This window comes from Hakea prostrata, chromosome 3 (assembly GCF_041222555.1).
Source record: "Hakea prostrata isolate BN-2017 chromosome 3, UWA_Hpros_2, whole genome shotgun sequence".
Lineage (NCBI taxonomy): Eukaryota > Viridiplantae > Streptophyta > Magnoliopsida > Proteales > Proteaceae > Hakea > Hakea prostrata.
In genome coordinates, this window is record NC_142602.1 from 46,479,171 (window position 1) to 46,493,233 (window position 14,063).

Here is a 14,063-nt window from a genome sequence, read left to right on the forward strand (position 1 = left end):
TTGATTGGTCAATTGGTTCAATCGACCAATCAATTGACCAATCGAGACAGTAGCTTACAAGAATCCGAATTTTGAGAATCAAGAACCGAATTTGGTGGTTCAAAAGGGTACAAAATCAGAGGAAAACTATCATGGTAGTATTCTAGGGTATAGAGGACATCAAATCATCAATCAAAACAAGTTCCCAAGTTGCTACCGAGGAACCAAAAGGTTAACCTAATTAGGTAAACATAGATTATGAAAAAGATATCGTATGATCAAAGATAAAGAACTAGGATATGAAAGGTTACAGATCTAGTAAAGAAAATAAAGTGATTGTCTTCTAACATGATCAAAATAGGGGTTCTTGGTTTGATCCAAGAAATCAGGGTTTCACCCTTTTTGGTTCCCATGAAAAAGTTGAGAGTTCTGGACGAAGGGAGATAAATTGTTAGCCAAAAATAACAAGAAGGGTCATTCAATGATGAAGTTTAGGTTAACACAAATGTCACCCAAGAGGTTTCCCTTCACATGGGAGGTTACCAAAGGTTCTCCGAATCATCACACAAGTTAGGGTTTCAGAGGATTGGGTTTAGGGTTTCAAGAATTCAACCGGTTAGGGTTAAGATCATGATGATGATCATGGATCTTAAAGAACATGATGAGATCATGGAATAGATGGTTGCAAGAGTGCATCATCTTCTTCCTGATCTCAACTAAGAACAGAATTAAAGAAAGAAAATCAGAGATAGAAGAAAGAGTGAGTATACACATACCTTTGCTGCAGGAGGATGAAGATTTCTTCAAGTCTTGTGAGAGATCACCAAAGGATGCAAGGGAATTAATTATATTAGGGTTCTAACTCGTTCCAGAGGCTTAGGAGGCAGATGAGGCGGAGTATTCCCGAGATTAGACTTAAATAGAGGAGACAGGACCATATTGGTAAATTCAGAACCATTGGTCGATTGATTGGTTGATTGGTCCAATCGACCAATGAATCGACCAATCAAGACAGCAACTTCAAAATGTGGATTTGAAGGCTCAGATCAAGTCCAAACATCAAGGGGTTTTGCACACACCTAGATTGACATACCTAGGAGTTAGAAATGCCTTCGAATCAATACAGAGACCACTCCAAGTTCATCAACTAATCCAATCTTCATCAGGGTGCAGTTTCCACAATTGGAACACTGACATCAACACTCATGGATTCCAATCCAGACATCAAGTCTTCAACAGAAATGGCCCAAATATGACTTCTTGCCTTACTTCGGGTTGCTGGACCTACAAACAACAGGGTTTCCGGGTCAGTGTCAGGGCTGGGTTTCACATGACATCTTCAAAATAGTGGACTTCATCAATCCAACTGAGATGTTCCAATTCCACGTTGCCTTTAATCGTGGTACAAAACTTGATCAACTGAGGGATCATCAGAGTAATCTTGATTGTCGCCAACACCTTGCGTGTAGTACGCTTCATAGGCTTGCGCTTCAATGTATGGTTCTTCATAGTAGTCGGACCCTGTAGAATAGTCTAACAAAACAATGTACAAAAAGGGAATGAGTTTCGAAGAAACTTAGTAAGGCAGTTAATCCATAACAACATAAATAACATGTGGCAGAACATAGCAAGATGCAATGCAGTATGAAAAAATAATGTATGTATGCATCTAAACTCTCTGTATGCTGGTCTCTATTGGCAGACATGCTTTAAGTCATAGCACCATACTTCTTTGGGTAGGTCACGCGTACGGCTCCTATTGGTAGTGGGTCCGGCATCCCTCTCGGACATTCCATGGCTGGGGGTTAAGTCATCCTCTCACATCACCATTTGGTCTATGTACTGGCACATGTCAGGGTAAAAGCCTAGCCCAATGCAAGTCATCTACTCAGTTACATCAGCTCAGGTCCAGATACTTCCATTCCTCCCCTCTCGGGATCCTTTTCGGTATCCTTTCCACTAGAGTCCTAATAGTCCCGGACTATGGACTCATCAACCCTATTGGTTATCCACATATGGTAAACAGGAAGCTCCCATGTCCCCTCACGGATATAACTCACCGGTCTCGAGCGCCCATGAGCCCAAGTCTAGCCATATGCAACCCTCCAATACATGGCCCCCATAATGTGATTCCCGTCCTCTCACGGGTTGGTTACCGGTCTAGAGCGCCCGTGAATCCCCATTGCTGCCATAAGTCGTTCGGTCTCAATACCCTTCCGATTTGGGTCTGATATAACGGGGACATCCTAGCCAAACACTGCTAGACAATCCTAGGTATGACAATCAATAATTCGGGAAAGCGTCGATGGGCAACCCGAGAAACATCCCATACTATTTCCGATAATGCCCAAGGACAGAAGTGTCAAAAGGAAACCTCTCAATCCCAAATCATACCTAATCAGATACAATCTCAGATCAGACATGACATACACCATCAATAGTTCATCATATACAAGAGAGTATACAGTCATGATCCAATCTTTAAACAATATAGTAATAAGCAATTCACATAAGCTTACATAATAAAAAGAAAACATAAGCAAGTGCTACTGTTCTCACAGTAGTAAATCAGAAATATAAAGTATAACAATAGTAGGTAAACTCATAGTTTTATAAGGTAGAAACCAGAGAGTATGCGATCTATGTAATTAAAGAATAATTGTCCTTACCTTCTAACTCATAAAGGAGCTTAGGGAATAAAGTAAGACCTTGACTAAACCTGAGAAGAAAGTCTTAAACAAGTGTATACAACATGTTAGGAAAGATATCAAATCAATCAAAACAGACCAAGAATGAGGTTGCTGTACTCATTGGTCGATTGATTGGTCTACTACCCCAGTAAAGATTGACTGGTGTGCTTCCTTCAAAATTCCCTTCTTAATTTCCTCACTTGCTGGCACACACAATCTACCTCTAAACAATAAAGCACCATCCATGGATATACCAAAGTCGGGTCCGACTCAAGATTCGGAGAAATCTTCTCAACTTTATCCTTAAGTTCTTGATCAGAACTCTGCAAGGTAACAATCTTATCTCTAAGACCAGATCTTGCCGTCATGGCAGAAAGAACATAATCAGAATTCTCAGGGACAACTTCCTAATCGAAACTTTCAATAGAAGACAACAAGGGCAGACTCAAAGTATTCAAATCCAAAGTCTTCTTCTGAATCTTCCTACTAAGAGCATCTGCAACAACGTTTGCCTTCCCAAGGTGATACTGAATATCACAATCATAATCAGAAACTAGTTCCAACCATCTTCTTTGCCTCATGTTCAACTCCTTTTGAGTAAAGAAGTACTTCAAACTCTTATGATCCGTGAAAATGGCAATCTTCTCACCGTAGAGGTAATGTCTCCAAATCTTCAAAGCAAATACCACCGCGGCAAGTTCTAGATCGTGAGTGGGGTAATTCCGCTCATAATCTTTCAATTGCCAAGAAGCATAGGCTACCACTTTACCATGTTGCATTAGTACACAACCCAAACCAATCTTCGACGCATCAGTATAGACTGTTAGACCACCGGAACTATAAGGTATAGTCAAAACCAGGGCACTTGTCAATCTATCCTTCAACTCTTGGAAATTCTTCTCACAAGCGTCAGACCAAACAAACTTCTCTTCTTCCCTGGTTAACTTTGTCATAGGCGCAGCCAACCGGGAAAAATTCTCAATAAATCTTCTGTAGTAACCCGCCAATCCAAGGAAACTTCTTATTTCCGTAACCGTCTTCGGTCTTTCCCAATCAGCCACTGCTTGAACTTTTTCAGGATCAACACGAATACCTTCAGCTGAAACCACATGGCTGAGGAATACTACACTATTGAGCCAGAAATCACACTTGCTAAACTTGGCGTACAGCTTCTTTTCTCTCAGTCTTCGCAAAGTGAAATCTAGATGCCTTGCATGCTCTTCTTCACTCTTCAAATAAATCAGGATATCGTCAATGAAGACGATCACAAACTTATCGAGCACATCGTGAAAGACTCGGTTCATGAGGTCCATGAACACTGCAGGAGCATTAGTCAATCCGAAAGGCATGACTCTAAGCTCATAATGGCCGTACCTTGTTCGGAAAGCTGTCTTGAAAATATCACTAGGCTTCACTTTCAACTGGTGATATCCAGATCTCAAGTCAATCTTCGAGAACACAGTTACACCCTTCAACTGATCAAAGAGATCATCAATTCTTGGTAGCGGGTATCTATTCTTGATGGTCAGCTTATTCAACTCATGATAGTCGATGCACAAACGCATACTGCCATCCTTCTTCTTGACAAACAAAACCGGAGCTCCCAAGGTGACACACTAGGTTGTACGAAACCTCTATCAATGAGCTCATTCAACTAGTTTTGTAACTCCTTCAGCTCAATAGGAGCCATCCTATAGGGAGCCTTAGATACCGGAGCGGCACCAGGGATAAGATCAATAGAAAACTCAACATCCCTATCTGGAGGCACTCCCGATAGATCATCAGGGAAGACATCAACAAAGTCACAGACAATCTTGACTTCATCAACTCTTTTCTTTACTTTACTCTTGCCTTCAGATGAAGCATCATCTACTAGGGCATAGATTTGCATTAGTGCGGACAGTATCTTCCTACAAACCCTTCTTTTCTCTCCTTGAAATTCAAAAATCGGGTTTCCACAAATATGGAACTGAATCTTCCTTGAGGAACAAAGAAACACAGCTTTGTGGGCTGTCAACCAGTCAATTCCCAAAATGACATCAAAGTCCTTCATCTCAAGAAGTACTAAATTGGCTTCCAAGTTCTTCTCACTAATCAACACAGGACATTTAACTAACCCTTTATCTAGTTTCACAACAGGACCAGTAGGTGTACTAATCAATAAACAACTAGATAATTTCTCAGGGATTAGGCCAGTCTTCTTGATGAATGCAGATGATATGAACGAATGAGATGCACCCGTATCAAATAAAACAAATGCAGGAATAGAAGCGACTAGCAATGTACCTGTAATCACATCATGGCTCGCATCTTGCTCAGTATTGGAGATACTGAACACTCTACCAGAGGGAGGAGTAGGGGCACTCTTCACCATTGGGGCAGGTTGCTTGGCAGGCTTCTTCGGACATTCACGAGCAAAATGACCAGTCTGCTTACAGTAAAAGCAAACAGGGTTGCTAAGTCCTACTAAAGTAGCCGCAACAAGGGGCTTCTGAACCAATGGCCTAGGATTCGCATTCACTGGCCTAGCACTTGCATTCACTAGTTGTCGATTCCCGCCATACTGTCTAAACTGGCCGGGCTGCTGAAAACCAGGGGTTCTGACCTACACTCCTAGGCTGAAAAGAAGGAGTGGGATAGGGTGTAGGTCTCACAAAACGCCGATCATTACGATCCACCAATCCAGGGTTCCTAGGCTGCCATGGCCTTTGCACACGTGCATTCTCCTTCTCAGTTTCTTCCAACTTCTTCAAGTTCTGCACCACTTGAGCATAGCTCACTATAGGCTGGACAGTGAGGTAAGCTTTAATGGCAGGGCGCAGTCCTTTAAAGAACTTCTTCGCTTTGGTGAGATCAAGCTTCAGAGAATCAGGAGCAAAGAAATGAAGCTCCTCGAACTTCTGTTGGTACTCCAACACAGACAAAGATCCTTTCGCGAGATCCATAAACTCAGCTTCTTTCACATCCTTCAGCGCCTTAGGGAAATAATTCATGCAGAAAGCTTCTTTGAACAAATCCCAAGTTACAACACCCGCATGCAAACCTTCCGAAACAGGCCGAGTGGAGGTCCACCAAGTGTCAGCTTCATGTTGCAACTTCTGTTCAGCAAACAGAATCTTCTGAGCTTCCGTACATTGCAAATGACGAAAAGCCTTTTCCAACTCACGAAGCCACTTGTTAGGAAACTAGAGGTCCTTGGTAACTCCAGTGAAACTGGGCACTTGCATCTTCAGGAAACTCTCCATCATACGAGTATGAGGAGTTCCAGCCAAACCTCCCGCATTCGGGACTACAATATGAAGATTCCCATTAACACCTGCACGAGTCTCATTATGCAGAGTCATGAAACCGGTCATCATCTAGTTAAACTTGGCTGCTTGCTGCTGCATCATATTACCCATAATATTGGCAATATCATGAAAGCTTCCAACATTCGAGGCATTGGGTATGTCATGGGTACCTTGATCACCAGTATTGGTCCACTGATCATGACCATCTTCAGGTATCTCACCACGACCACTTCTCAGAGTAACCATTCTGCAAAAACCAAAATGTCAAAAACACCAGAAATCGAAGTTTCAACACAATCCATAAGTCCAAATGATTTGAAAATTTAAATCATGCTTAAATACATCCATTTAGTCATCCAACAACAATCCATAGGACAAAAATCACATTTTCCAAAAATCCAACAGAAAATGAGTTCACTGGGTCCATTGGTCGATTGATTGGTCGACTGGTCCAATCGACCAATGAGTCGACCAATGCTCACAAAATACAAAAATTCGCATTATAAGCCTCATTTTCACATTCCAACTTCATTCTAACCTCTTCCAAAAGTGAGAGAGCTCAGGGGGAAAGACTCCAAAGGTCCTTCCAAGTGTTCTAGGAGTGATTTAGTGCTTCAACAACAACACAACAACCTACATTCATCACACACAAGGTAAATCTCTCATTTTCTCTTCCATTTACATCTTCTCATGCTTGTATTTCAACAAAACCATGTTTTACTTGTATCCAATGTTAGAAATCATGTTTAGGAATACTTAGAAACATATTCCCTAGGTTTTAAACACAATGCCATGCATAGACAACAAGTTCTAACACATTCTTGCACTTCTCACAATGTTTTGGTACCGAAATCGTTAACTTTAGAAAAAATTTCGTTTTCTCACAAACAGCTTGGAGTTTTCGCACGAAATAAAATGCTACATGCTCAAGATGATATTGTAGATATATCCATATAGTTTGATTTAATCAATTTCAACTTTTCAAAAATCCAATTTTGACCTAGAATGCAAAAATCCCCAAATTCTTCTTGTTGAATTTCCCACTTTAATCCAAGTTTTCGGTCGATTTCCTTCAAATAAACTTCATAGCCATGCAATTCCAAGTATTGTGCACATGCTAGTAACTTCAAATCAAATTTTCCCTAAATTTGAAATTTTCCAAAAAATTACGAAAATACCATTTTGGCTGAAATCTTGAAATAGCACTAACAACAATGTCTTTGTTTCTTCTACAGACATTCACTATGGCGAGGGGAGTACGAGGTCGAGGTCGCATGGTAGGGGCACGCAGAGGCAGAGGTCAGGTTCCTTCAGAGCCTAGACAAGTAGTCCGGATACCAGAGCGATTAGACACTCCACAGGCCGAGTTCTTGTACGAGGCCTACTTCAGTTACTGCAGTATCAAGCTGGGATGTCTACTTCACCTTCGTCAGCTCAGAGTCTTCAGGATACAGCAGAGATTCGACACTTTGCAGTGGACACGTCTCTTCACAGAGGATTTGCCTATATATCCGGAGCTAGTGAGGTTGTTCTTCAGCAACCTTACCTATACAGAGGAGTCTCGAGGTCCAGGACATCCTCTTCAGCTAGTCCTCAGGAGCAGGGTCTTTCAGACACAGATCCGATTCTCCACGAGATCACTGGCTGAGATCTTGCGAGTTCCTTACTATCCATGCAGTGCATGTGGATACCTGCAGGGGTAGACATCGACAGCTACTTGATGCCATATGAGCTGCGCGAGATATGCTCCACACTGTGGGATAGTCGCTGATGCTACACTCCGTGGAACAGTGGGCGGATGACAGATTCAGCACGGATCATCGGCATCATCATCGGTAGAAATATCATGCCAAAGGCCGGACATCACCATCGGGTCACAGTGATGGAGGCCGTAGTCATCTACCGCATCTACATGGGCTTCGAGATAGACCTTTCTTACATCATTCAGCAGGTCATGCTGGATCTGGTTCTGCGGCCTAGCATGAGGAACCTTTGCTATGGGAGGCTATTGACCTTGATCTTCAGGCATTTCGGGGTGAGTTTCGAGGATACACCAGTGGACACTGGTTCACGGGGATACACGATCGGGACTCGGACCATTCGTCAGATGAGGCTGCAACAGACTGTGAGATCTCCTGGTCTAGAGGGTGAGGAGGATGAGGAGACAGAGGATGAGGAGCAGGAGTCAGAGGATGGAGAGGAGGATGTCGGTCCTGATAGTGATGATCAGGCCGGAGATGATACAGAGATGCACGAGGCTGAGCCAGTGCATCAAGAGTTTCCTTCATCGCACTTTGAGACAGGTGGCCCTTCTCATGCAGTTCCAGAGACTTCAGATCTCAGTGCACATATGAGATCGATGACTTCCATGCTGGAGAGGATGGAGGTCAGACAAGAGCAGATGTATAAGAGGATGGAGTCACGACAGGATAGGATAGAGCATCAGGTGACTCAGCTATCAGAGGACTTCAGAGCTTTCAGAGATCAGAGGAGATCACCTAGATAGACTGTACTTAGGATTTCCCTTTTTTTGCTTTTCTGATGTAATCGTTGTAAAACTCTTAATATTAATGAAGTTCACTTTGTTTCACTTTATTATTGTGTATTATGCACTTTTCTTGTATTGCATTAAGTGACATTTGTTTAAGTATAATTATTGTGCATTATTCAGAAGTATTCAGTTATGCTTCATTACACAGTTTCTAGTCCAAGTGTTATATTATTCACATCTAAGAGTAGATGAGTCACTTATGGATCTATGACTCAGGAATGTTCTGTTACTGTTTTCTGTGGTTAGGATTTCCTTGAACTTTGGGCTCTGATACCAATCTGTCACATCCTCCCAGCCGGTACCCTAACTGGCATACCCGAGAGTGTGATCCACAGCCCCGAAGATCAAGTATCGAGGAAATCATCCTCCCACATATTCAATAACATAATCATAAACAAGAAATAATCAAGGTTTAATATTATAAACAAGGTTCAAAACAAGAAATGAATAAACAATAAAGTCAGAGTGCGGAAAATGATACCAGATATCTGAAGATATCAAAAGAAGTACAGTGAGGCGGAAACTCACTCCAAAAATACAGCGGAACGTAGTATGTAAGTCTAAAAGGAATAACAACTAAATCAAAGGAACTAAGAAAGATAAACTAAACATAAGAGTCTTTTATTCTACAGATGACATCTTCAAAATAGTAGACTTCATCAATCCAACTGAGATGTTCCAATTCCATGTTGCCTTTAATCGTGGTACAAAACTTGATCAACTGAGGGATCATCAGAGTAATCTTGATTGTCGCCAACACCTTGCGTGTAGTACGCTTCCTCGGCTTGCGCTTCAGTGTATGGTTCTTCATAGTAGTCAGTACCTGTAGAATAGTCTAACAAAACAATGTACAAAAAGGGAATGAGTTTCGAAGAAACTCAGTAAGGTAGTTAATCCATAACAACATAAATAACATGTGGCAGAACATAGCAAGATGCAATGGAGTATGAAAAAGATAATGTATGTATGCATCTAAACTTCATGTATGCTGGTCTCTATTGGCAGACATGCTTTAAGTCATAGCACCATACTTCTTTGGGTAGGTCGTGCATACGGCTCCTATTGGTAGTGGGTCCAGCATCCCTCTCGGACATTCCATGGCTGGGGGTTAAGTCATCTCTCTCTCACATCACCATTTGGTCTAAGTACTGGCACATGTCAGGGTAAAAGCCTAGCCCAATGCAAGTCATCTACTCAGTTACATCAACTCAGGTCCAGATACTTCTATTCCTCCCCTCTCGGGATCTTTTCCGGTATCCTTTCCACTAGAGTCCTAATAGTCCTGGACTACGGACTCATCAACCCTATTGGTTATCCACATATGGTAAATGGGAAGCTCTCATGTCCCCTCACAAATATAACTCACCGGTCTCGAGCGCCCATGAGCCCAAGTCTAGCCATATGCAACCCTCCAATACATGGCCCCCACAATGTGATTCCCGTCCTCTCACGGGTTCGTTACCGGTCTTGAGCGCTCGTGAATCCCCATTGCTACCACGGGTCGTTCGGTCTCAATACCCTTTCGATTTGGGTCTGATATAACGGGGACATCCTAGCCAAACACTGCTAGACAATCCTAGGTATGACAATCAATAATTCGGGAAAGCGTCGATGGGCAACCCCGGAAACATCCCATACTATTTCCGATAATGCCCAAGGACAGAAGTGTCAAAAGGACACCTCTCAATCCCAAATCATACTTAATCAGATACAATCTCAGATCAGACATGACATACACCATCAACAGTTCATCATATACAAGAGAGTATACAGTCATGATGCAATCTTTAAACAGTATAGTAATAAGCAATTCACATAAGCTTACATAATAAAAAGAAAACATAAGCAAGTGCTACTGTTCTCACAGTAGTAAATCAAAAGTATAAAGTATAACAACTGTAGGTAAACTCATAGTTTCATAAGGTAGAAACCAGAGAGTATGCGGTCTATGTAATTAAAGAATAACTGTCCTTACCTTCTAACTCGTAAAGGAGCTTAGGGAATCAAGACCTTGACTAAACCTGAGAAGAAAGTCTTAAACAAGTGTATACAACATGTTAGGAAAGATACATAGAAGGAAAGATATCAAATCAATCAAAACAGACCAAGAATGAGGTTGCTTTGTACTCATTGGTCGATTGATTGGTCATCGCCCTGATCGACCAATGAGTCGACCAATAGAGACAGTGGCCTTCAAGAATCCGAATTTTTAGAAAAAGAAACCGAATTTGGTGGTTCAAAAGGGTACCAAATAAGGGGGAAACTATAATGGCAGCATCCTAGTATATAGAGGATATCAAACCACCAACCAAATCAAGTTTCCAAGTTACAATTCAGGAACAAAAAGGTTAACCTAATTAGGTTAAATCATGGATCATGAAGAAAACATAGTATGATCAAGGATAAAGAATTAGAGGATGATAGGTTACAAATCTTGTAAGGAAAACACATTAATTGGCTATTAACAGGGTCAATAACATATATCCAAGAGGTTAGGGTTTCACCCTTTTTGGCTCCCATGAAAAGGTTGAGATCACAGGATTGAAGGGAAGTAAATTGTTGGCAAGTAATAACAAGAAAAACATAAAAGGTCAAATTTAGATTAACCTAAAAATTACCCATGAGGTTTCCCTCACATGGGAGGTTACCCAAAAGGTTTCCAGAAAGATCATTCAAGGGTTAGGGTTACAAGAATTTAATTCGGCTAGGCTTGAGATCATGATGATGATCATAAATCTCAAGGAATCGAATGAGATCATGGAATAGATGGTTGCAAGAATGCAACATCATCTTCCTGATCTCAACCAAGAACAGATCAAAGAAAAGAAAATCAGAGATGGGAGAAAAATAGAACATAAACATACCTTTGATGCAGGAGGAAGGAGATCACTTGAGTTCTTGCGAGATATCAACCAAGGATATAAGGGAATTGATTAGAATGAAGTTCTAACTCATTCCAGAGGCTTAGGAGGCAGATGAGGCGGAGTATTCCCGAGATTATACTTAAATAGAGTAGCCACGACCTAATTTTCAAAAACAGAATCAATTGGTCGATTGATTGGTCGATTGGTCCAGTCGACCAATGAGTCGACCAATCAGAACAACAATTTCAAAATAGAAAATTGAAGGCTCAGATCAAGTCCAAACATCAAGGGGTTTTGCACACACTTAAAGTGACATACCTAGTAGGTAGAAATGCCTTCGAACCAATACAGAGAGCACTCCAAGTTCATCAACTAATCCGATCTTCAACAGGGTGTAGTTTCCATAAATGGAACATTGACATCAACACTCATGGATTTCAATCCAGCCACCAAGTATTCTATTGAAATGGCCCAAAGCTGACTTCTTGCCTTACTTCGGGTTGCTGGACCTACAAACAATAGAGTTTCCGAATCAAGGTTAGGGCTGAGTTTCACAGCTTCCATTAAAACACAAGCCCAACTAAGCCCCAAATGCTTCCAAGATGTCTTGTAAGCAAAATGCATGTCTGCCTTACCAGGAACAATGATGTGACTAGCAAAGTAAACTGACGTAAGCTAGATTTGATAAACAAATCACTCATGGCAGCTTTGGTGAGGCGGTTCAAAAGCACTTGGAGCACCAAATTGAAACGCATAGAAGACATTAGTACTCCCTGTCTCAGCCCCCTTTGGTCGTAAATATCATAACCTTCTGATTACCCAAAAAAAAGAAAAAAATACCAAAAAAAAGTATCCAAACCTGGAATGTTGCCTTTATGACTTCCTGGAGAGCCATAAAAATCCATGAATGGGCCATTTTTGCTTCAAGTCCACACGCTAAGGACCCAAATGATAGGCCCAAAACGACCACGTCGGACAGTTACTGCCCTTTCGTTCGACGTGGCTCTCGTCTCTATCTCCGATCGGAAATCTAATAGGTTTCTCCGATTCCTAGGGTTGTCGATGTTATTTCATTCTCGGGAGATCAGATTTCAGTGGTGGTGCTGTCCGCTTTCATCATCAAATCTATTATTTTTGATTAGAGACACCGTTCATCGGCCTCCGATCAGATCTGCAGATCCTTTGGTTGAAAGATCTTATTATGAGCTGTTTTGCAATTTGATTGCAGGATTGAGGTCATTAAGTAATTCAAGGTGAGGGTTTTCTTTTTCTTTGCTAATAGTATGACTTTTCGTATCGATTCAGAAGGTTCCTTTTTCTGGTAATAAAGTTTTTTTTTTTGTATGAACTGGTGTTTCGACTGTTGGTATTTGGTTCAGAAATGGATGATATGGAGGATGATGCAAGGTATCCTCCCAACTGTTTCCGTGTGAATTACCATCAAAATTCTGGCTCTGCTCAACGTTCGAAGCTTTCGATGCGCAACTCCTCTTACGCTCAGCCCCATGATAGTGAATATGTTGAAGATGAAGAAGACGAAGAAGAAGGGGAAGAAGAGCAAGAAGAAGAAGAAGTCGGAGAAGTAGAAGTAGAAGATGAAGAAGAACAAGAAGAGGAAGTGGAAGAGGAGGAAGAAGAAGAGGGTGACGAAGATGAAGAAAACTTTACCCAACGAGATGTAGGATTGGAGGTAGATGAAGACTATGATGATGATGGGCGATACAATTATCAACGAAGAATTGGAGTAGATGGAGAATACTCTGAGAGACACAGAAAGAAACGGAAATTAAAGAATTTAGCTTTAGGTTATGAGTTTGCACCACGGGTAGCAGCCCCTCTTGATCCTGCTCCTCCACCACAACCATCTTATGGTGCACGGAATTCACCAGTTGATTGGACGGAACATGAGACTTTTGTTTTATTAGATGCTTGGGGTGATCGATTTCTTCAGCTCGGGAGGAAGAGTCTTCGTTCTGATGAATGGCTCGAAGTTGCCAGTAAGGTGTCAGAAGATTCAAATACTGTCAGGAAAGATACTCAGTGTCGTAATCGGTTGGATACATTGAAGAAGAAGTACAAGAAGGAGAGGATGAGATTAGCAGAAACTGGGAGTACCACAAGTAAATGGGTTTACTTTAAGAAAATGGATAAGCTAATGACAGCATCACCAAGGCAACCTGGGCTTTCTTGCGGCTTTGATTCAGGAGAGTATGTCTTCATGAACCCAAGAATTTATTTAAATCGCTCTAACGGGTTGGATGAGATGAGGGACAGTCCTGGGAACTCAGAGTCTTCTGGAGCTGAGGAGGATGATTCTGATGGCCTTCCACCTAGGAGAACAAAATTTAGAGAGGATGCAGATGATGGGTCTTCTTCATTTAGGTTGCTTGCAGATTCAATTCAAAAGTTCAGTGAGATTTACGAGAATATTGAAAACAGCAAGAGGCAACAAATGGTGGAATTGGAAAAAATGAGGATGGAGTTCCATAGAGATTTAGAAATGCAGAAGAGGCAGATTTTGGAGAGAACTCAGGCTGAGATTGCAAAAATCCGACAAGATGATGAGGACATTGATATTTCTGCTGAGAACATGAGTGAATGATGCATGTGGTACAATGCTCCTTCATAACCTTTTAGACTTATCTGCATATGGATTTCTTTTTTTTTTTTTTTTTTGGGTGAAATTGAC

General features: G+C 41.5%; 1 protein-coding gene across 5 annotated transcripts in view; it reads left to right on the top strand.

Annotated features, from left to right (window-relative positions):
- Positions 1 to 12,267: 12,267 nt before the first annotated feature.
- The window catches only part of LOC149022353 (uncharacterized), a 29,878-nt gene continuing 28,082 nt past the window's right edge, over positions 12,268 to 14,063 (top strand). For 3 of the 5 annotated variants that reach the window (XR_016172426.1, XM_089150485.1, XM_089150483.1), the window contains exons 1-2: positions 12,269 to 12,627; positions 12,754 to 13,984. Coding sequence is in view for 4 of the 5 variants with exons in the window: in XM_089150485.1 (XP_089006611.1) it covers positions 12,756 to 13,976 (1,221 nt within the window). In the remaining variant the exon portion in view is untranslated. Of the gene's footprint in view, positions 12,628 to 12,753; positions 13,985 to 14,063 lie in introns of all 5 variants that reach the window. The other 2 variants (XM_089150486.1, XM_089150484.1) reach the window with 1 other exon arrangement.